Source organism: Aulonocara stuartgranti (assembly GCF_965226115.1).
Source record: "Aulonocara stuartgranti genome assembly, chromosome: 16".
NCBI lineage: Eukaryota > Metazoa > Chordata > Actinopteri > Cichliformes > Cichlidae > Aulonocara > Aulonocara stuartgranti.
This window is the reverse complement of record NC_138952.1, coordinates 23,641,674-23,667,055: the sequence shown is the minus strand read 5'-3', so window position 1 is coordinate 23,667,055 and position 25,382 is coordinate 23,641,674. Positions and strand designations below refer to the sequence as shown.

The 25,382-nt window shown below is 39.7% G+C and overlaps 1 protein-coding gene across 1 annotated transcript in view; it reads right to left on the bottom strand.

The window, feature by feature from the left end:
• Positions 1 to 16,372, bottom strand: part of clybl (citrate lyase beta like) — a 67,219-nt gene extending 50,847 nt beyond the window's left edge. Inside the window, exon 1 of the mRNA XM_082508918.1 lies at positions 16,299 to 16,372. Within this exon, the coding sequence (XP_082365044.1) occupies positions 16,299 to 16,342 (44 nt within the window). The 5' untranslated portion in view covers positions 16,343 to 16,372. The remainder of the gene's footprint in view (positions 1 to 16,298) is intronic.
• Positions 16,373 to 25,382: the final 9,010 nt, after the last annotated feature.

Genomic DNA, 25,382 nt, shown 5'->3' with positions numbered 1-25,382 from the left:
AAATTAATATATTTCTTCCCATTTATATTTCCTTGTACATCTCTTTTGTTCCTTTCTTCTCCATCTTTGCAGTGGCTAACCCAGTCCAACACAAGGTCCCTACTTTGACTGTGGCTTCATCCTGTATTTTCCAATTATCACCTTTTAAAGGCCAGCTGGGTGCATTCCAAACCATCAGGGGGCAATTCCATTTGCATTGCTCTGAGACAAAGTCATGCACAAGTACTTTCATGCTTAAGTTCATAACAGACAGCCTGAATGGAAGTTATAGGTGCAGCTTAAAGTCATCCCGATAGAATACCTTCAGCCAAGTAAAATGCATGAATGTGAGAGCGGTGTGACTTTTAAATAAATGTTATAAGTTAAAACATTTGCTTGGTATTTGAAATCCCCAAAAGTTTGCAATATAAACACAGCACGCAGCTTCTCCAAACTTTCTCATTTTACACTGATCAATGGAGCTCTCCTGTGAGTGAGACTCTGTTTACAATTTCAGCTCATTATGCTGATTTTATTCTTCTTCTTCATTAACCTGATTTTTAAGCAGCTGGAGAAGTATTTTACATTTGTTTTATTTAGGTCAGTGTTTCACACAAGTTGAAATTCCCCCAAATTAAACGGCTCTTCCCTCTTCCGAAACAACCATCGCATGTGCGTGTATCCATGTTTGCATGCATGTGTTGTTTTGTGTGGTGACGGGTGGGGGAGTAAGGTTTCGTTTGCTTTGCACATTAATGAACACTGCATTCTCTGCCTGCCTTTAGGCTCCTTAATGCTGGCTCTTTAATGCTGGGCTGTTCACTTGTGTAAACCTGTGTTTGATTTCTCCTTTTCCCCTCCCTCTCGGACTGCATATAGTAGCATTTAGCTGTGAATTAATTTTCATGTTTGGATATATCCTGCTGAGGTGTGATGCCAGTGGTGCATAATCAAAATCTGCAACACTACACATTGGTAGATAGGCCTTGTGGGTGTTTTCACTGTGCAGATCTGTAGCTGGGTGGGAAAAAGTAAAGGACAGAGTGCAGTCAATGGCCAACACACAGACACAACAGAAGTCAGCAACAGGACAATGGACATTTAACACAACTGAATAAATCTATTATTTTATGGTGGGATCTGGAGCAAAGGATAACTTTTGCAGTGTGGTGTGCAGCTGTGAGTGTGCCTGTGTGATAATGCACATGTCTCTGGCCGTGGGACAAGACAAGCACCCAAAGCCACAGCTCAAACACCAGCAGCCCTTAACATGGTGTGTCTAATGCTCCTATTTAGCGTTTGGGGTGCAGTGGCGCGTGGACTGAGGTTTTTGGGAGGGGAGCGTGGATAGCACCTAGCCTGACAGCTGTTCCCCAAACTGAAGACAAAAGCCTGAGGAAGTACCGCATCAGCGAAGATGGGACTAAAAGGCATGGCAATTTGCTCGTGGTCTGGCCTATACTGCCATTTAATTCGGTGCATCATCCACCATTCATGCAAAATATAGCCCAACAGCAAACACTTCTTTTGTACACCAGAGCTTAAGCTGGTAGGACATCTTTAACAAACTCTGTTATTTAAAGAACAGGCATCATGTGGTACATTTAGATCAAAAGTAGATACACAAACTACAAATTCATAACAGACTTTCTTTTAGACAAACACAAACAGACAGAACATAGGCCACCTTTTGTGCATCACGTTTTTTTTGTTTTTTTTTTCCACTGGAGTTTGTAATCCTTTGATTGGAGGGAGTCTCTTTGTCAATCCATGCACTTCAAAGCTAAGCTAATATACCATGCTGCTTGTGTTTGTGTGTCTATGTGTGCAAGTCTGCATTCAAGTCTTTAACATTTCACATCAAGGAGCGTTTTTTTTTTTTTTTGCTTTGTCTTTTGTTTAAAAAAAAAAAAACTCGACTGACTGATCGACTGATTGAATAACTGATCGACTGATCAGAAACGAGGCTGTCTGTCAACTAAAATTGTGAGTTTGAGGGCAGAGTTATGCTAAAATCTATTTAAAGCATTTAGCACCCAGGATTAAATTTCATACACATTAACCCTTTATTGCCATACACAGAGGTACCTCCTTTTCTGGGTTAGACTAACAGAAGAAGAGATAATTACTTGTTTGTTGTCACATCAACTATTAGGTGATAATTAGGCTGGGCGAGAATTTTAACTCGCCTAAATGGTTTGTTTGATCTGAACACGTGTTCTCAGATGGATGTCTGAGTATCCTGCATTAATTATTGTAAATTGAAGTATTATCCAGCCTGTTCAAAGATGGATGATGCTGATGCCTCAGTATGCAGTTCTCCTCACTACGGGGTGAAAAACAAATATTTCTTTTGAACCCACATGTCTTACTGTAAGATAGTTTTGTAAGTAAGCATAGGTGGGTGTGCAGATTTTCTCTTATGTTTTTAATCACTGTGGTAGGTTTAGCTTTGGTGTGAATTGATACTAGCTGTGAACTTTACTTGGAGCTGAGCGAGGCAGATGAAACGTTCGTAAACGTGAAGTGTGGATGGAGAGGTGCTCGCAAAGGGGTGGTGCTGCTATTTCTGGCCGCTACATCAATAACTAGCCCTGCAATAAAATGGAAAACTAAATATTTAGAAATATGTCTTAACATCAAAACAGGAAACCTATCCATGCCTCGCATAAAGGAACTACCTTTATTATGCCCTTGTGTCAATCCACACAATTGCAGAGATGTCAGAGGATTGAAGCTGACTCAAAAATAACTACTGGTTTAAATTAGACCATCAAACAGCCAGCTGCTGATTTGTTTCCTGTGTGTGCGCGTGCACATGTTGGAGTGTGGATGTGTGTATGTTGTGGTTGGATGGTGCACTGAGGGAGAGGACCGAGCAGGTTTCTGACCTCTCACGGGTGCAGAAAAGTGATTGCAACGGAGTCAGTTGACTAAAACAACAATGTGTGCAATAGGCCATTTCAAGCAAACTTTAATACATACTGTAAGACCTTTTAGTCTTATGCGACAATATTAAGAAGGGTCTAAAACTGGAATTTTTATGTCTAAACAGTAAACTATTACAAGTTATTTTTAAGGACAATTCCACAAGGCAGGGTCCTCCCACTCATCTTTTATAATCAAGAACATCAAGAAGAAATGCTTATTTTCTCTTAAATGAGAGGGGCATTGTTGATACTCCACATTTAATCTGTGACAAGTGTGTTATACCACAAGATACTTGTTTATTAGGTGAACTTAGGTGAAATGACCTACTTTTTTTCCTGTCATCCATCAGATTAGTTGTGCCTCATCTCAGGTTGTGGCCGATTTCTGTTTTAGCAAGAAGCAACATAGATTTTCTATTTGCGCTTTCCAAAAATTCTTTAAAAAAAAAGAGTGGACTTCAACCAAACCCTACCCTTATGCCCAGCCTGAGGGCAGGTCACCTGGTACGTGTTTAGTCACGATGACTTTTTATAGCAATAGTCAGAGATGCCATTATCCTGGGTTGTTTTATATAAAGCGTACTCAAATGATGTCACTGTTAACTTAGTCTCACCTGTTATGTAATCAAATGTCAGCATATGGAAAACTAAAATGGTAAAAAGCTGCGTGCAAGTAGGTCGGAGATTTCGAGAGAAAGTATTTTTATAGACAGCCGAAGGCTAAACAGATGAGAACATGCAATAAGGCTTTCTAAGGAGCTGCTGAACTTTAAATAACAAAGCACATGGTTTTCAGAATAAACCAGAAAATTTAAAAAATAAATAAATAAAAGCCAGTTGATGATTCTGGTAAAATTTTCATAAAAATCCCTCCATAACAGGAATTTTTAAAAATCCTGCTAACAAAAGAAAACAAAAAATCAGCACTCTTTACATGTTGGTGCATTATTCTGATGCAAAAAGCCATCACTTTATTTATTTGATCCAACAGTTTGTTTTCTTCTTAGTAGCTTCCATTTACAGCAGCCGAGATAGTTTGATCATAGGTTTGAATAGCTGCCCCGCGCCCTTTAAATGGATAAGTGGAAGAAAAGGGATGGATGGATATTATTCACTCAATTAGGACATCTTAAATCGAAAACACTGCCACTGCCAGTGTGATAAGACTGTTCCAACCTTGTCAAATCAAAAGGTAAAAGTGTCTCTTCTGACTTTTTAAACATTGTTTATTTGTATAATTGTTTTGCCCGCAATGTTTGTTTTTGCTCCACAACATGAGCATGTGCTAATAGTAAGGGTTCTGGTGTGCTGTAAAGCAAACCCTATGTGAGAGTGTCTGTGTCTTTAGAGGGCATTAGTAGAGGCATTATCTTGTTGAGCCAGACAGTTCAGTAGTAAACCCTCTGGCAAAGGGCCTCATAGTAAATTCTGATGGTACGGCACAGTAGAGCCGGAGTGTTGTAGCCTTCCTGGCACAGAGATATGGGTCGTGCTAGACTGTCCTCTCCCTAACCCCAGCACCACAGCCCAAACCCTGATGAGATTAGCTGGCCAGCCAGGCGCTCAGTGGTGGTAAAACACAAACACCACTGATTATGTGAACATTAAAGTCTGATCCCCTCACACTTTAGCTCAGATCCCCTTGTGCAGGGTCACAAGTGGGTCAGTAAAATGACTGTGCTGCCATTTGCAACCTACAGTATATGTCAACGCGACTTCTACCTTGGCAGCCACCGTGGACTTTGCTGATCGTAAACAAACGGAAGACTTATCCTGCGATTAGCGATTACATCATCAGAGACACGTGCTACCACTTTTAGTGGGTGAAGAATGGAACAGCAAAACAGCTGGCTTCCCAGAATCTGCCAAATAATGGTGTTTATTTCAGGAAACATGACTGCTTGCCCGACTTTCTTGACAATAGCCCAAATCAATAACAGGCCAAAGATTTTTATATTTCCTCGCAGAGACAAGCTTTTGTGGGGTAGGTGAGTAAACACAATGCTTTGTCCATTTATACTCTGTTAAATCACTACTAGAAATGGGATTAGGCAGGTTGGTATGCCAAGGTAATCACCCATTCAGCAGCAGCCAGAAGAAAAGGCCTCCTTAAGGAGAAGGGGTGGGTTTTATATAGCCGAGAGCTTTGATTACTGCCCCGTCTTAAAACCGCATCCGATGAGTAAAGACATGCACTGGTCCTCCCCCACATTTACTGGGCAAGTTGCCCTCCTGGGTTCCTGTAAATAAGTGATGTCACAGCGCTTAATGATGCCCAGACTAGACTCAGCGAGGTCCTGGAAAAAGGAAAAAAGAAAAAAAAAACCACTACCAGCTTCATCACTATTATAAGCATGCTGCCCTACTCTCATTTTGTGCACTGTATCTTAACAACATCAAGTGTACTCTTTCTAATTTTATGACACTAGAAAATTTAGCCCTCTCAGAAAAAAGCCAAAACATTGTCCTCATCTGACGTTCCATTGTTCTCCGGGTAATGAAGATGTTCCCATGATAAGCAAGAAAGTTTCTCCAGGCTTTCTCCCCATCTCCAACGACGTAGACTGGTAGTGACAGTTGTTTCCAGTTGCTACATATAAAAGGGCCCATCATAAAGCCTGGCTAGAGGAAACAGGATAAGCGCTTGAGCCAAGGCAGTAAAAAGCTCTCTGGGAACTTGAAAGCCACACAAATGAAGTCTGCGTCTGCCATCTGGAAACAATAAACAAACAAAACCCAGCAGCCAAACAAACACCACGAACGGCAGAGAGCGAGAGAGCGAGAGAGAGAAAGACACCAAGAGAGAAAAAGCGAGCCAAAAAGAGAGAGAAAGAGAAGTGAAATCTGGCTTTAAGAGTTTGAGAGTGTAAAAAGGGAAGGTATCAATGTTTAAATGTGTGCAGCATGCATCATTAGCAGACAGTGATAGGAAGACAGACACAGAGACAAGCCTTTGTATAAAATATCCTTTGATGCTGGGGAGATGGTCCTGCTGTTTGAACGTGTGTGGTACCACTGAAACCTGGTTCTAATGAAGTGTAGTGCTAACAGGAGGCTGCCTGTCTGCAACCAGTGCTGGTGCCAGGGATTTGATGAGAAGTTATAAAACCAAAATTTCCAAGTTTGAAATTCTGCAAAATACCAAAAACTCTTTGCTTCCCACCCAAATAAATCATATTTTTCTTTCCTTATTTTTTAAAATTCGGGTGAAAGAAGAATAAGTTATCTACTCCTTTCACCCGAAGGCTTAGCTTTAAGTGTCGTTAAATTTTAAATTTTCTATGAATCATATAGAGTGGCACACCTTCTTGAGAATACACTCAGGAATACCAGAGTAAACTTCATTACATATGATAGAAAAAAAGGTTCAAACTCGACAAACTTATGATCAGATTAAAAACGTGTGGTCAAAGCTCACCGTGATGCTACTAAACATTTTTATACCAAAACTCAATAATTAGTTTGTGACGTAGAGCAAAATATCAGACATCTAAAGGTATTTGATGCCACAATGCAGAAAATCAGGTTTTCTGGGCAGTCACTTAGTGACAGTGTGTGACTATTTAATGAGGGAAATTCATGAGATAAAGCTTCACCTTCTAATAGACTAAAACTCAGAAGCTTCTCTAAAAGACTTTCTCATAAGAAGACCCACTGTCAACACTGACACCGAGGGGTTAATCAAAGAACTGCAGCCATGTGGCCACAACACTGACCCTTACAGATACTTTCACATATAGGCATACATACACATAAGCTTCCTAGCGCAAAATGATACAGGGAACAGCGCTAACACATACACCACACACACTCAATCCCCCCCTGCTGTGCCCAGTTAGCAACACTTTGCTATAAAAGCAGGCCTCTTACTCATTAGTTTGCTGTGTATCAGACAGGAAATGCTGGGTAAATTACACCTCATCGCGCTGGAACTAGCCGACCATCACCATGGCAATGAGCCAACCTTGGTGCCGTGAGAAGACCTAAACATGATCGTGGCAGAGGAAGACGTGATGAGACAAGATATATCATTCCCTGTTAATAACCGCTCAGTCCCAGTGACACAAATCTACTCCTACAGGTTTCTGAGTTGTTAACTGAATCCAAATCTCTATGAATTTAACGGGCCTCCAAAAAACTCTGGCCTTTTGACAGAGGAGCTAACTCCAAACCTGGAAGTAATATCCTGCCCACACACAACTTTGACTGCTACCCAATTAATGGTACATGGGCTAAACAGCAAGAACCAAACAGAGTCTGTGTGAGAAACTGTCAGTCATCTGTACAATATATGCTTCGGTAGAGTTAAATCAGTTGTAAGTAGGTTAAAACGAGCCATGGCAATCAAAAGAGATTGAAATGACCTATAATTTGGCTTTTAATCAATCAAAAACATGCTGATCATGATTTACTGATACATTTAGTTTTTAACAGCTTCCACTATGCCACTTGAAACCTATATAATGTATGCATTACATCCATTTTCAGCGGTTAGAACTAAAATACCTGTACGTTATACTTTCATCACAGCACTTGGATTGGCTCACATCTCTAAAAAGCAAAAACACAAGTTTCCCCACTTTTGTTTTCATTAATAACAGAATATTTCCCCAGCTTCTCATTCAATTCGACCACCACGCTCAAATTCTTAACCACATAAACCACCCGCTAGCCAAGTCCACCGCATGTCTCTAGAACAAAATTCTTTTGTTGCATTGTTCACACATTCCTCCCTGGTCGTGTTTATACAGATGCAATTCCATGTGCGCACCGAGGTCGTAAGAAGTCCTACTCTGGAGCCGAAGATGTGCTATTGATCAAAGGCTTAAGCGCTAGAGCAGAGATACTTGTTTTGATTGGATTTTTTTTCCCTCCCCCTCTGTAGATACAGGTTAACATATCCATCTGTTGGCCGTATGGATCCACCTTGGTCAGTTAAGGGACAAGTGTAGGCCTCTCTACTCTGCCAGCTCTTCTCTCTCATCCCTGTTTACTCAGCTGGTCCCCACGCCAGTCGTCAGAGCTTTGTTTTCACACAGCAACATGTGTTAATGCTCTGTAACAGATTTCAAAGGCGAGCTTAGCTGGGTCAACAACAGGTAATAGAGCAATTTATTGATTCTGAGGCTAAAGTGAAAAGCCCCTACTTGATAGTCACTTTTAAATATAGACACTAATGCTGTATCAGTATAGTTGGTATATTTAAGTCATATCCTGTATTTTGGGGGTGTTGCATAATTCAGCTTGATAAAACACCAGCTCAGCTGACATATAACATGAACAGTAAAGAAAAAAAAAAGGTTAGATTTAGAAAAAAAAAACGGATAAAGGAAGGGTTTGATGTTACTTGACCAACCTGCTCACTCAAGGTCCCCACGGTTGTTTTCTTGCTTGATTGGATTACGGCCACACACCTTAAGCTCAGCTTCCACCACCAATCAATGAGGAAATGAAGTGTCAACACTCTGGTGTTTATTTAACACTCATTTATTTTCCTACCGGAAGCCAAAGAAAGCTCAGCCACAGAGGACACCAGATGAGCAGAGGGATTTTCGTTAGCCATTTAGAATTATTGCATATAACTGTATACTTCTAAGAGCATTACAAACACGGCTTTCTGTGGCGTGCAACTGCTAATTGCTTTTTCAGTTAATAAAATGTTGGTTTTTATTTTATTTTCCTTAATTGCTTTGCATGAAAATTCCTGTGGCATTATATAGTTTTGAAATTAAATTAGCCAATTTAGTGTGAAATTACTAATGTATTCAGACTGAATAGCACTTTGCGCTACAATTAAGACATTATAATATTAGACATGTATATTCAAATTCTGCATGTTTCTAATCTCTTTTATAACTTGGAATACGAAGCTTTTAAACTCCTGGCTGTGCATCCATATGACCAAGCTTAAAGAACTGGTAATGGGAAGACAACAGGAAGTCTGTAATGCTTCCAGTCAGCATGAAGTGCCATCAAAATAAAATTCTGCACAGTAGCTGCTGCTTAAAACAACTGGGGCAATTGAAAATTCCCCTCACAATTTATGCCAAATGCCACTTTATAAACATTCTAGCACGACTGCCAAGTGTCTGCGCTGCTTTATGCCCTTTCTCTTAATTGAAAACATTATAGGGGTGCATTACACTTAAGGATTTTATAAGCTGTGCTATAAAGCCCTAGCAGGCCCTGAGAGGGGAAACTGCCCATTAACTTATAAGGTCCAGGCCTTGGCTCTCTTAATTGACAACCTCTAGGCTACTTTCATCACTTGTCGACTTCATAGCAGCAATCAATGTTTCCTCCAGGATGCTGTTGCATCTTTGACACGAGGGTGTTTGTGACAAAGAGCAGTCTGCCGCCAATGCCAGGGCGAGGGCTCTAGGCTGTCCATAAAACAAGCACACACATTCCTCTCCTAGCTCCAGCCATCTGAGAGGGCTCCATTTAACCATTCAGGTACTGCTTCCCAGAGACACCAGTGCAAATTCACTATGAAACCTATTAAGAATGTGGACTTTTTAATACACCTCTGCAGTTCATATCAGCACAGATGAGAAAAACAATTTCTAAATGATCCACTAAAACAGTTTCTCTTATCAAAGTGGTATTAAAAACATGACATGCTAAGCAAATATTAGGTAAGATTAGGAAAGAAACTATTTTCTTTCAAACTTTTTCATGCTATTCCCACAAGCGAAAGAAGACAGACACACACACCAGACTGGCGTGACAGTCACTTCACACTCTAATGTGGCAGGATCATCAGCTTTGTGCCTCTGGAAATTCATATGCCTTGAATTAGAGCCACATGTCACGATGTTGTTGACCTGAACAGACACATTAATAGAATATTAAACTCACTAAAAGTTCTTTGTGACAAACATGCAAACTGTTTGAAGTGTCTCATTATACCTCTTAAGAGACATGCATGACAATTTACAAATGTAGGAAAGCAATAAGCAGCTCTGACTGTTAACCACCTGTCAATGGATCTCGTGAACCATCTAACAAAAACACACTCAAGTGTAGCAGCAGTATCCCAGCAATATAATATTTGAATTCTATGAACTTATAAGTCATAAGCAAGAAAAAGGATTAAAATCAAAAGAGCAGATTGGAAGGCAGCACCGGTCTTTTTTTGTTTGTTTGTTTTATGACAGTTTACATTTAAATTTGTTCATCCTTATGTTTTCCTACAGAAATTAACAAAAACTATTGCTCCCCTTTTTCTTTAGTGGGGATAAATGACAGCAAAATTGAATTAGCTACATTTTTAACACATCATAAACAAACATTTAAATCCATTACTATGACAGATCCGCAGTTCATTTGTTAGCTGAAAAATCTGACTGAGTATTAACATCTACACATGGGTATCATGATACGTGGAGATGGAAATATTGCTTACATTTGTGTCTTGATTTTGGAATCATTATACCCCTCTTAACTATCCCATGACTATCTTATAACATTGCCCTTGTGTGCCATGGTTTACAGCAATATTGGCATGTTTTGCTGTGCTAGCTCGCAGGAGAGAGATTTTCAGTCAACTATTCTTCACCAAACTGCTCTCAAATGACTACACATACCTGGCAGTTTACACATCGACTTCATTTTCATTTATTTTGGCAGGAATTCCACACAGGAGTTCTCCTGTTTATATAGTCACATCTAATCTCAGTGTCACACACACTTTACATGTAATAAGATGCAAAATATTTAACACAAAATAGTCACATATACTGTTTGTTTATTTTGTTTTAAATAACTTAATAATTGTTATTTATGAAAATTCCGACTATTCCTAGTCCATTTGCATTGGCCAAATATCAGTATCAGCTGATACTGGCCGATACTGGCATACAACTATGTCAGTGGCCAGTGTTTATTAGTTGTTCCAGTTTTCCACTGGTTTAATGTTAAAAAAGAGAACAAAATGGGAAATAACAAAAACAAAAAGCAAAAAAGAGCAAAAAGAAAATGAAAAGATTGAAAAAAAAAAGACATTTATTGTTGCAGAGGATGAAGCCTAGTGACTTGGGACATCATCTTCTCTGTAGTACCACAAGCCTGACAGGTGCCACACAGGAAGAAGAGACTCCATTGTTATTATTATTTGGTAACAAACAACTGAGCTGAAAAAGCTATATGAGTGAATCTTGTATTATTTCCTAATTTAATGAATACCAATTACAAACCCATAAAGGCATGCCCATTAGCTTAACTGGTTTTCGCCTCCTGTTAATTTGGCAATAATATCATGCTAGTAGACAATATTAAGAAGCGAAAAAGAAAAACATACCTGCCTAACAAGAGTACTGTCTCTGTAAGAATGTAAGTACACTAATGTGTTGTCAAACTTCTAGACAAATTCCAATCTTGATTTAGAATTTTATATGCTTTTATATGATGAAACACTTTAAAAGTATTTAAGTTGCTAAATTACAGACTGAAAATTGTCATTCTTAAACACAAAGTCATTATTAAAGTAATTTTCAACAGATCGCTTGTCACCAAAAAGAAATTACCTGCTTTTATTCTACTATTTGTAGTCTGGACATTTCCTCTTCTCAAACATTTGGGTAAAGTTGGTTGTTGTCATTTCCTACTCTGTGCTGTGCCTGTTGTTCAGGTACACACACCTGCCACTTCATTAGGTACAGCTGTTCAACTACTTGTTAGTCAGTCAATCACATGGCAGCAAACAAAAACATTTTAGGCACTTAAACATGGTCAAGATGATGTGCTGAAGAGCAAATCAAGTACCAGAGTGAAGACGAAAGGTGATTTATGGTTGTTGGTGCCACATTGGCTTGCCTAGATATTAAAAAAAAAAAAAAAAAAAAAGCTGATGTACTGCAATTTTCACACCAATCCATGGGTTTCCAGAGAACGATCCAAAAAGAGAAACTATCCAGAGAGTGGCAGTTCTCTGGGTGAAAATTCCTTGTTGATACCAGTGTAGAGATGCACTGATTTCAATTTATTTGACTAATTCCAATTTCTGATTTTTCGGTAAGTGTGACCTGGCAATACCGTTGCATATATAGTCAACTTAAAGAGATTATTAAACTTCACGATCTCTCCAAATGTATATCAAGTAAACAACTGATAATAAAGTGCTCTTCTACTGAAAAGACATACTGATAAAATGAGCTGCTGTACACCCACGTTTACATGACAGGTTTTACTTAGCAAGCAACAGCAAGTTCCCCAGAATTATATAACAAAACAAATTTCAGGTACTTCCATCATTTTCTAGTATGTTTATAGCTTCAGCAGATAAACGGACGTCAACCATTTCTCTTTTTCACTCATCTCCATAATTTTCCCATAACTCCTTTGATCATTTGCTCTTATTGAGCCTGCTGCCTTCTAACATACTCTGGTCTCTGGTTAGCTTTGTCTTTAGCCACTTTTCCTGTGTTAGCTCCTTTAAAATGACCATATATAAGAGTCTCATTAGGTTTGTTGTAAGGAACATTTTCAGTTTCCCCCTGCAGTTTACTTTAGTGAACTTTCACACTAAAAACATAGCAAAGATTGTAAAAAATATTAGTTGATCTGGCGAGTCTCCATTTCTGCTGTGACATTCAGATGGTAGGGGGAGATTTTGGTGTAAACAACATGAAAGCATGGATCCATCTTGAATTGTATCAACGGTTCAGAATACTGATGGTCTAATAGTCTGGGGATATTTTCTTGGTACACTTTGGTACCAAATGAACATCATTAAAACACCACAGCCTACCCCGGTATTGTTGCTGGCTATGTCCATCCTTTTATGGCCACAGTGTACCCATCTTCTGAAGGGTGCTTCCAACAAGATATCACACATTGTGACAAAGCATCTCAAACTTGTTTCTTGAACATGACAATGAGTTCACTGTACTCAGATGGTCTTCACAGTCGCTAGATCACAATTTAGCACTTTTGGGATGTAGTGGAATGGGAGACATGCATCACAGATGCACAGGTGACAAATCTGCAGCAACTGCGTGATGCTGTGATGTCAATATGGACCAAAATCTCTGAAGACTGTTTCCAATACCTAGTTGAATATGCGTCACAAAGAATGAAGGTAGTTCTGATGGCAAAAAAGTGTCTAAAGATAATAACAAAAGACTAACTGTAAAATGTAACAGGCACTTTATTCAATCAGGCGCAATTCCATAAATGTAGTTTTATGACTGTAATGACCAGTTTATGTGCACTGTATTGGTCTACCAGTATTCCAGATACTAATATCAATTCAGCACACATTTTCCACATTTAGAGGTTAAATTAAAAGAAACACCTCCACTCAGCATCACCACAAAGTACCACACCTAAAAACCTGAGTTAACCCTTGAATAGGGATGGGTATTGATAAGATTTTCACGATTCCGATTCCATTTTCGATTCTGTTTAACGATTCGATTCTTTATCGATGCTCTTATCGATTCTCTTTAAAAAAGGAGAACACTAAGGTCGATTAGCTTAGAACATAGGTGTCAAACTCTGGCCCGCGGGCCAAATTTGGCCCGCAGCCTAATCACATTTGGCCCGCGAAGCCATACCAAATTACTATCAGAGCTGGCCTACTGGTATTATACAGCTAATATATATATATTGTTTAGTATTAAGCTTTGCTTATTCCATATTCAGTTTTTCAGCAAAACGTGTTTGAGTCCATAAGAAAAGATTCATTCTTATATCTGGAGCAATAAATATATTTCAATAAATATTAACGTTAGCCCGCAACTTTGTTCCAGTTTTGAATTTTGGCCCACTGTGTGTTTGAGTTTGACACCCCTGGCTTAGAACTTTGTTTTATATCTTCTCTTTGAACAAGATAGAAATTTAGGAGTAACATGGCCTTACAAACCCAGCAGTGAGATCTTAAAGAGATCCAGCCTACGGCTCTTCAATGGGGTGTCACAGGGTCCCCAGGAAAAAAAATTGTAAATGTAAAATAATAAAATAAATATTCTTCAGTAGCAATAACAAAGTATAACATAAATTGTTCTGTGGCAATTACACAAGAATATCCAGTAATGTCCCTGCCTACAATTAAACACATTCACTTACCAAAGTGAAATCGGGGGCATCTGCTGTGGCAAATGGGTTCAAGCCTTTTACCACAAACTTAGTCACTGCTTGGTGTCATTCATCTATCCTGGCCTGAAAGGAGACGCTACCGGTAGACTGCAGCGAGAGCTGCCAGCATCTGAGCCAGACTCTGTCTGTCTCTCTCATCATGGTCACCTAAATGCACAGTAATGGCAGGTTTTGTAATAAGGCAGATCGCGCTAACATAATATGCACTGTTATTTACCTGCCGCATTAACGGGAGAGGACGTGCAAACGTTACCGCTGCTGCTGGGTTGAACTTCACGAGTCCGGAGCGGAATTAAAAACACGACATTCATTTAAGGTCATCGCGTGTTTTGTGAGCAAATGCTTTTGCATACTCGTAGTGCCAGGTAAATGACGCTCCGCAACGTGATGACGTCATTCGGGGCAACTGGAATCGATAAGGGAATCGTTTGCAAAAATGGCAAACAATTCCAAGGAATTGAAACAGTGGGAACCGGTTCTCAACAAGAACCGGTTTTCGATACCCATCCCTACCCTTGAAGAAAGTCCAGTTTATTGCAGGGCTGGTATATTGTTCCATTGATTTGATTATATGTCGCAAAAGTCATTAGCATTTGCATTTATCACAGCAGCATAACTGGAAACTGGCAACTTCCTTGCAACTAGGAAGGGAGAAAAAAATCAGTGGTTGCACGATGACTGCACTGAATTTTTTGTAACATTTACTCACAAACTGCCCATTAACTGAACGTGAAACAGCATCAGCACACAAGCTGAGCACAACTCACCTGCAGGACACCTCTTTGGAAGAGGAGACTCAATTCAACTGGTTGCCAACTGCTTGTATTCTGGTTATATTCCTATAATCAAAGTAAGGCTTCTGAGCACTTAGAGTATGTCACTGATGTGAGTTCACCTAGAATTTTGCTTGTGTCAGTGAGCAGGTGAAGATTAGTACACTAGCCTCATTTGAGTATCATTAATAAGAATGGCTCTCCGAGGTTGCACAGAGCTCCTTTAACAGTGAGGATCATTTACTTTTCCTCCAATTATGATGTGGTTTTGGTTTGATTTTCATATGAATATGCATCTTTTATTCATCACTCAACCACAGCATATCAAAGAAGTCTGCAACAGTGTAAAGTGATAGAGTATCCCATGTTATGCGTAAGTGTACAGCATTTGATATCCAGCATTTCAACTGGCTCCAGCATTTCTAAAGTGAGCACTGCAGGACGAATGCGTTTCTAGACTGGGCTTTTATCCACTGTCTAAGGAGAAAGGGGGGAACGTTGTCATTATGGGACTGTGTTAAATGTCTATCAAACAGTGCACATTTAGAGCAAATGTCACCATCTTCTGCTGCCTATGGAGAAAATTGCGATTCACCGTGAAGTCACAATTTATGACCGAAAGTACAGCAAAGAAAATGAAATGCAGCTACAGCAAAGCCAAGGTAGAAACTTATAAAGTTGCCAAAGGAAGGCAACTTTTCCCCAGGTTATTTTCAAGGAGCAGAATGCAACCCTGTGATCTAATCTTGTAAATATGACACAAACATAAGAAATATGTGTCTTAGAAAAACAAAAACATAAAAAAGAGGTGTGGTGATATATTTGGATTTTGATGGGAATTCATCCAAAGATGATCACTAGAGAGAACAGCAGTAAAATAACTTTTTCTTTAAAAGTTACGGGAAAGAAAAGGGGCAATAGTGGAGTGGAGGACGACTACCGCAATGCAAGAAAATAACTGTCAAACTTTTATGTTATTATATTTTCTTTGCAAAGTCGTCGGAAAAGTTGCATTAAAAAAAAAAGCAAATGTCCCTCACAAAAGCCAAACCTGCATAGCACACGGTCTGTGTTTAATGTTTTACTTAGTTATCAAATTACACACTACCTCTTGGCCCCAGTAACATTTTTACTTCGTTTCCCACCTCACATTAGATGTGCTGTAAAACTGCGACCCTGGGCAGAATGAGTCACACATTCTTACACTACATTACTAAAGTCGTTCAACAAATAACAGCCACGTTGCTACAATAAAAATAAACAAAAACTGTGTATTCCGTTATTTTGGAAAACGCAAGGCTGTAAAAACATGTTGCTACAAACACAGCTGCTTCTCCACCGCCTACAAAACAAGTGACATTTGACCAGCAGCTGCTAGCTGCACGCTATGAGCAGGAAAACCTATTCATAAAAATTAGCGCCTAAATATTTACAGTGTGTTTTGTTTTTTTCCTCCTCAGCCGACAGGTCAAATCATCATTTTCAATCGAGATAAACTGAAAATAAATTGACTTACTGTGGGACAAGTTGTTTCACAGCTCTAGTAATGTGCGCCGCCATGTTTTCCGATGACGCTACAAGAGCAAGCGGCGATTGGCTTCACTAGCGGCGCGTGTGTGCAGCTTGAATCATGTGATTGGCCACAGCCTGGGAAGGGGCGTATCTGGAGTGCTGTTAGCACATGGAGTGGTAAACAGAGAGTAACTGGCTGAGACTGCTGTCGAGGATAAAGTGCAGCGGATGAAATATGTTTCCAGTCCAACAGTTGTGATAAAGTAGCAGAAATAAAGAGTAATTCAACAAAATAAGAGCAGCTGCATAAAAACTAAAGTCAAAGTTTCTGTGGATTACACATCATCTCAGAGTACTGTCTCTCTGAACTGGTCCTCACATGAACTGTCTGCTCTTTGAAGGCACAGACTGCCCGGAGCTTCAAATGGAAGGAAATGGGGGAAACAAAGTGAAAGTGAGATTTGAGCACAAGGCACGTCACCCCAGGAGTTGTCTCTCGCAGCAGTGGTGAATTACTACAGCTACCATCAGCCAGGTCCAAGTGTGGTGCACAAATGACACATAGTATTTGCCATGATTAAGTCAGCAGGAGATTTGCTCCAAATGTCAGCATTCAGAGGACAGCCTTTGGGCTGTGTTTGAATTTAAATGTGAATGTGCTGCTGGATTTATTGTAGAGCTTACTTCATGAGGGCTATAGAGCCAAATGTATCTGTTAGCTTAACTTGAGAAAAAGTCGAGAAAACGTCTCAAGTTCATGATTTGTTTCTTTTTTTTATCTTGCTTTTTGAAATGTAAGAAATGAAAGAAAGAAATCTATCCACTACAGATCATACCAAACAAAATATTTTATTTTCTCCTCATAATAAGATAAGATAATTGCCCCAGTTTTACATAAAGTAGAAAGTCCAAGTTAAAGTACTTTTTACTTAATGTATTTTTTATTCTGCATTATTTCTTCTTTTTTTTTTACATTTTGAATTTCTTTTTTTTATTATTAAATATACAGTACACTACACCCTTGACACGGGGTTAAAGTATAGACACTGCATCACCTTCAAGACTAAAAAGCCAAAAACGCCAGGGACAACTGAAGGAATGGATTGCCATTATTTACTTTATCTTTGTCATAGACTAATAATACATGGAAAACATGACAAAAAAATAAGTTTGGTTCCTCTTTGTCACTTGAAAAATCTGAAATCTTTTTTAGATAGGCTAACGTACATTTTTAAAAACATGCAACTAAACAAAGAAAGGTCATTTCTACATGTGATAAAACTGCGATGGAGTTGGAAAATTCCATCCATGGGTTACTTGGAAACTACTTCTTTCCCTCCCCCTTCTGTTCATCGAACACAATTGTTGTCTACTAATCCAGTTTTGATAGCATTTGGCACACTTTCTTTGGATCACAGCAAGATGCTCAACTTCCATTCTGGTCTCCCCTAGGAACCTCTGAGCCCAAGAAAGCAGCCGACAACAGGTCGCGCCAGAGCAGGAGGGTTCTCCGTGTCCTCATGAAGCACAGAAAATTATTTTTTGATTCAAGTCACCCTTTTCCACACACACACGCACACACGCACACACACACACACACACACACACACACACACACACACACACATGCACAAGCTCATCAGTCTGGTATTAATTCCAGATATATGCAGAATATGTGTTTATTCTTGTCAATCTGTTATGTTGTTGAATGTTGCAATCACCTAATGACCCCCCTGTAAGGCAACAGAATATAAAATATTATGTCAAAGGAGAAAGCTTTTTGCCTTTGTCCCGCTCTGTACCCCCCTCCCCCCCCATCCAAATGGACAATGCATCACTAGGCCTTGATGCCTCAGAAGTCTGGGTTCATTAAAATCTTGAACGAGTGCCAAAGCTGTAGTCATAGATAAAAGGAATATGAAAGGATAACAAAATTTATGGATGGCAAGTCACCACCTCACCCTGGCATTTATAATAAACAAATGGTTTCTGTTTCCAATTTAAATTTCTCATTATACTGTGACTTTTGGAAAATGTGTTTTGATTTACCAACATTTTATCTGAAAAACTGTATAATTGATTAGATTTACATGGCTCTGATTTTAATGCTGATCGCCTGCCTTCCCCCAGTAGCACCCTCCCCTCCCCAAGCCCAACACTCACCCAAAAAAAAAAAATGATCTGAACAGCTCCTGAGGCACATTAACATCATATAAAACAAACCTACATATCAAACAGTTTTTTTCTGATAAAATAATTGGTTCAAACCAGCATAGAATCCAATTCATCCCTTTGAAAGAAACCTCTGCGAGTGCACCAGAAAGAGAAAATGGTGAGATAGACTTCACAGCCCAAGTGAGATGGACATCAATGCGGTGTGCCAGCAATGGCTATATTAACCCATGGCTAAATCCCATCACACAAATGTCAGTGTATCCGTTATGAAACCATGACATTTAGATCCAAGGTCTCCATTGTGGTTTTAGAGGGAGCTGATGTTTGTCCATTCTTTGCATCCATCAAACCCGCACACAGCCTCACAGCCAACTGTACTCTAAGCATAGAAAGGTTAAAGATCATAAAGGTTTACATATCCAGTGTTACTGCAAACTGTTTTTAATACAGCAAGTTTTTGTTTTGTTTTGATGATGTAGGGAAGAAATGATCAAGGTAGTCTGTGCCAAGATTTTCTTTATTATTAATGTCACGATTTGGCTAAGAGACAATTTATTGTAATTATATAAAATAAAATATAAATAAGATATATATTATTTTTCTTTTGAAATGATTCATTTTGTTTGCAGCATTACCAGTGATCTGTAAAACATATACTTCAATTATATATATTTTTTTCGCTGCACAAAATTTTGAAACTATAATATTTATTGAGTAAAAAAAATCTGAATATCGGTCAATTTGTTGAAATTCTTCTAATATTTAGCCATATTTGCTACTGATTTAACCTAGATAAAATCTCCTAAAATCACTTCTAGCATTACAACACACCAGGGTTGGCCTGGTCTGACACATCACGACCACTCATGAGTCGTTTGTAATGAGGAGCAAAAACCATATTCAGGATGTGGACAATGTGTCATGAAGTTCTCATGTTACAAGGGAAACACCTATAAGCCACTTGGCTGAGAATCATGAGATGTTTAATTGTTGCCTCCTTACATTAGCTTGAATCTCCCCCCTGAGGCATCAGTTTGGAGGTCAGGTTCTGGAGTGGTGTGTGGAAGAAGGGGGCGATACTGGTGGTGTTGGTGGTGGTGGTGATGATACGGGGGAATAAAATCCCTTTATTATCAGATCTCTCTTACACTCTCTTTCTCTCTCTTCTACCAACGGCAGTCCAGATCAGGAATTACAAATGATATCATGACAATTTTCCATGCTCTTCAAACCAGTGATGTTTTACCGACTCATTTGCTATGATACCTTGTTACGGATCCAGCTGTGAATCAGGGACGTGTCATGGGGCTAGAAGCCCACCTCCCGCTGAGCCTGGCCAATGACCTGGAAGGCAATAGGGGATGCCAGTGCCTGCAGCATGTGCTGCACTGACAAAGCAGCAGGGCACCGTCAAAAACCCTCTCATACAAACTTTGCAGATCACTCCGTTTTTAACAGATGAGTAAGCACTGGTGCTGGCTTTTTTTTCTCCGCACTAACACAAGGTTTATGGATTTCCCTTCACAAGTGTGTGGCTCTGGTTGACACTGAGCAAAACCCTTGCCCAGAAGGGAAATAGTGTAGTGGTGGATCTTGCGTAGAGGGGTGCAGATAGCATGTGGCAGGGTCACTGCGCAGGTTAAGCAACAATTCATTTGAGTGCCCATAAAGGAAGTGGAGTGTGGTTGGAAACGACCAGCACACCAGTTAAAGAGGCCATGCAATTCAGATTAAACTTTGGCCTTTTAACTGAAATCATTAAAAAAAAACAAAAAAAACCCTCAACTCATACACATGATCAAGGGTTTTAAAATCTTTCCTATTTAATCCTCAAAACCAGATCGGTTATTTAACCTTAGAGAGATTTCCTGAAAAGCAATCCCTTGGAATATGGTGTAATCCCAGGAGACAAAGTAGCAACTTAAACCAGTCATTAATTTTTGTATGCATCAACAGGAATTCAATGAGGTTAAGGTTGTTTGGGTTTCCAGATGAGAGCCCTCACGCAATCCTAGGCCCTGATGACTTCTGCATTACAAAAATGATGCTGCCAGGACTGATGGAGCTGAGAGTGTCAGGAGGCATTAGTCTTCACAGCCCAGAGCTGGTGGACAAAACCAGAGTGTGCCCCCTGACCCAATCCACCACCAAGTTACTGACCCAGCAATCATGAGAGGAATAAGGAGAGAGGGAAGGAACAGTAAAGGAAACGATTTAAGCATAAACCAATGTGAGATTAATACACTGAAAAAACTCAGGAACAAGAAAGGGAAAGACATATACTGACCCCCGGACTTTACCACATGCTAGCCAAATCATAGGAAATGGTCTTAAGGGCTTTTTTTCCCATTCGGTTGACTCTGATTCTGCCTCTTTCACTTCATTTAACTGAATTAATGAGCAGGTTCAGCCAGACTTCAGAATATTAACTTCTTGGGTATTTTGTTGAGGGATTGAGCAATTATGCGAATAATTTCACAATAAGTAAACATGTTTGGGCCTGCTTCAGTTACACTTTCCCACATTCCCACTTAATGACTGGTTTTGACACCTCAGGCCTTAAATATGATAGAAACCGCTCAGTTCAGAAAAGAGCTTCAAGGCTCCTAGTATGCTTTCAAGTGGGGAAAAAAGTTAAATAGATACAAATTATTTGGATGGCGAACAAAAAATGAACATCACAGCACTCTTAATTCTTGAAATTTAAGAACTGCTTGTAGGTTTATGAAAGAGTGTTCCAGCGGTACTTGCCTCAGTACACTGACACTGAGCAAACACAGTGGGATAGTGGCCTCGAAACACGACACCAGTTGACTGAGAAACACATACATCAGAGAGGACCTAAAGCTGTGTACACATGGTTCACCTCAGGACAGACCACCTTACAAAGCAAAGTCAGTGCTGGACTCACCCTGTGCACTCTGTCAAATGCGCTCTGTCAAATGTACAGTAGACAGTAGGCTCCCATAGCATGCTGCCCACTGTTTTATGTATGATGTAGTATTTTGGCCTGCAAAAGCACTTTAAACTGCATTGCTTTTATTTAACAGTAAAACCCACTGGCAAAAAAAATATGCATGCTTATTTCCATATGTTGTACATCCCATCCGATTTATGAAATGATATGAGTCCATTCATTATTCATATTGGTAGTGGAGTTATTACCATTTTCCCATCAGGCTTGCCACTGACACCATATTATTATGAAATCACAGTTCGCCCAAGGCGTTGCTGCTGCTGTGTAAAGTGGTCACAACTGACTACTTAGCATGGGCATGCAGAACACTGGAGACAAGCACTAAATGCCATACAAGTGACCCGTGAATTTTTAATACAAGCATAGCGGCGACAGTAAGATAAGTGACAAGAAAGAAAAATGACTGTGGAAGTTAGTGAGGCTTAAAACTCTGGCTCGAAACACCAAAACAGCCACGGCACTTTCAGCAATTACACCAATCTTAATGTAGTCCAGACTGTACTGTAGTCACGCCGGGAGTGAATGTGGTATCAGCAGGTTCCATTTGTAGATGTCCCACTTTTATAAAGCAAACTTCTTTTAAAATGAATAAAAATTTCATGCAACAGCAGACTTTGTTGTAAGCTAATTTGTCACAGGCTTATCAAGGCCTATTCATCACTGATCTAGTAATTACCAGAATGAGCTACAGGAAACCCCCCTGCTCCCCATTTGCCCCCCCACCCCCCTCGCAGCGATGGTCAGCCTGTAAAACTAGGATGTGTTGGCACCTTTATGATATAAATACTCACACACCCTGGGCATAGGAAAGCTGTCAACAGTACATTTGTTTTCCATTTTTCACCACCCAAAGCACTTCAATCTGAGGAGAAAAAAAAAAGCAGACAAGGCGTTAAAAATGCACTGCAACACTAACTATTTTGCCCTTTGGTAAATTTCGGTGCTTAAACAGATGGGGCTCAAACTGGTTCCTTTTTACTTAGGGTAGCAGGCTTGTCTGAATTTCCATGCAACAAGTTCTCACCTCTGCACATGCTTGGTTACAGCTGGCATACTGAGATTAGTGCTACACACACACATACACACATGCAGAGCATTCACACTTTAGTGAATATGTGCTGAAATGCACACACGACCACAACAGCTGCGATTGCTGCTCTCTCTTAGTGATCGTTCATCATTGGACTTCTTGTTTATTGAAAAACACGAGTGCATGTCAAGTGAACGTAAAGACAAGAGACGTCAAAACCCTCACGACTTGACCCACGCATGGACGTAAGCTGTTATAACCCCCCCCCCCCCCCCCCCCACACACACACACACACACACATACACACACACCCCACACCAAGCCCATCCACCCACACCATAAATAGATCAAAGCACATCTGTTTCTGTGTCCAGCAGCCACACATCTATAATTGCAGATTGGCCGTAATGGCTTAGAGCGACCCATCAGATGCTAAGCAGTTTGGACAAAGGGGATACTAAAGCATATGAGGATAGGGTGACCATCAGCAATCGCCGGCCAGAGAATTCTCTGAAGCCACAGTGGCGGCTGTCTGGTCTGTAGTGGACTGAAATAGATAGCACAGCTTCAGCCCTGGGATAGAGGTCCTGAGGGCCAGCACTGACCACACAGCTGGGATTGCGAAGAAGGGGTTGACCAGTGGTCAGAGTCAGAGATGCCGTTTGGATCACGGTTAGGTCTGGGTAATGAGTTGAGTTAAAGAAATGCCTGAGCAGGAGATTATTGGTAAAAATTGAATTAGTTTGTCAGACCTAGAGTTCTGTTTTAGGCAAAAGAGAAAAGGCCAGAACAGTTAAAGGTTTTAAATTAGGTGTAGGACAGTCCGAGCTGGTCTTGGTTGAACGGAGTAAGCAGTGAGTGACGAGCGAAGCCTCAAGTTGGCCACTTGTCACAGTGTGAGGCTGATTCGGCCTAATGAGCATAGTGCTGTCACCACACATCTGCCTTTCATTCACTTGTAGAATCTGGCAGACTCAAAACCTGCTGGAGTCACTGCTAGATGCTGGAACTTGAGACACTGTTACTTCACTGGTTGCCAGATTGCAAAAATAAATAAAATAAAAATCCTCACAAACTAACCAACTTTTGCTTTTACCAAATAATCTGATAGCTGATATAAAATAACAAAACACACATATTTTAATCATTCCTTGTCTTCCAGGAAGAGTGAGAAAGTATAACCAGAACGGTTACTTCTTACAGAGGCAATAAAAAGTTTCAATGACTAAACAAAAACAGTTTGTTTTAATTGAAACATATTTTTTTTAATAATCAAAAAATCATTTTAGCTCATGCTAGCAGTTTTCTATTTTATATACACACCTAATCAAACCTAATCTCATGACTTTCTTGCATGTCACAATTGTAAGATGGGTAAATAATGATTTAAATAATGTTCCAAAGCCATCTTGCAATTATTTAGAATAACAAGTGCCACATTCTATAAATCTCTTTTGCATGATCTAATAATTAAATGTTACAGTAATAGAATTAGTGTGGTGTTTAGTGGGTATTAGTGGTTCTGTTGATCAGAAGAGAAACACAGAGATACTATGCCCTTTAAGGTGATAATGATGATTAGGTCGTGGTGTCTCTGATCTGCAGACGACAGCAGTCATCTCATCTGTCCTGCCTCTGAAGGCGTGTCTGTAGACAGAGCAGCTACTCAAAAAATTCCTCATGGGCATCCTCCTGGAAAATAGCACAAAGGTTTACTAAACATCATTGTGGCGGTGGCACCAATTATTGTTAATATACATCAAATAGCCTCGGCTGAGTCCAAGGAACAGACTGATCACTCCAATGACGGCAACTGTCAGTCTCCTCCCCAATGAAGAGAGCTGTTGAAATAATTAGTCCATGCTTTGTGAATAAAACAATAATACAACAGCCGAGATGACATCCAAAATATGCACATCGCCTCAGATGACCCGAAAACTGGCCGTGGCGTGGACAGCGGAACAAGGCCACATCTTTAAACGCAATCAGAGTCACCGGCTGCAGATGAATGCATGCTTTGTTTAAGCTTGGTATACAAATATTGATGGAAGACCAGTGACAAGGAATTCCATAAACACACAGCTTTTGGAATAGCTCGTAATATCATTGATAATATTGTCTACCTTCACGTTTTTGCATTTTCATGTTTGCATACTGTTTTTACTGCTTCATAAAATTGTGTGTGTTTCTTTTATCTGCTGCTTGCATTTTATTCTTTATTCTTTATTCTTTTCTTTTTTAAACAGAGTTTCACTAACTACTACATCCTCTTTAAAATGTATACACTTCTTTGCAAAAAACAAATCATCAGAAAATACACCTGCAGCAGTCCAGGTAATATGAAAACACATAGAAGAACATATAAGTCAGAGTTTAGAGTGCTTAAGTATTGTTTCATTGCTGAGCCTGAAGATGGTGCTGCTCAGCTGCGCGCTTCCTGTTGTAATGGTTATGAAAATGAAAACCCCTGCAAACCGCACTAACTTCAAACCTTGTGTTAACCGAGCTCAGATCCTTTTTCCGGTAACGGATCTGTTCTGGTTAAACAGAAAATCACTGAATACCTTTTCCCTCTAGTGCTAGTTTCTGCGCAGCTGGGGTGGTGGGTGGTTCGACATGACATGAGGTTCTATAATTCTATAAATATAACTGAATATTCCAGCTTAATGTAGCTTTGCAGATAAATGTGTGTATAATATTGTCATTTATTTACAGTGTGATTAGTGTATATTGTTAAGTGGCATTAGAAAGCAAAATAGCATGTACAAAAACACGCTTTCTTACTTATTTCCTTTCGTTTTAAAACCACGTGCACATTTTGCAACCTAAAAACTTTTTAAAACTTTGTTCAAACTTTTAAGTTAGTTAGATGGGCCGTTTTGTTGGTGCTTTGTTGCAACTCTTGT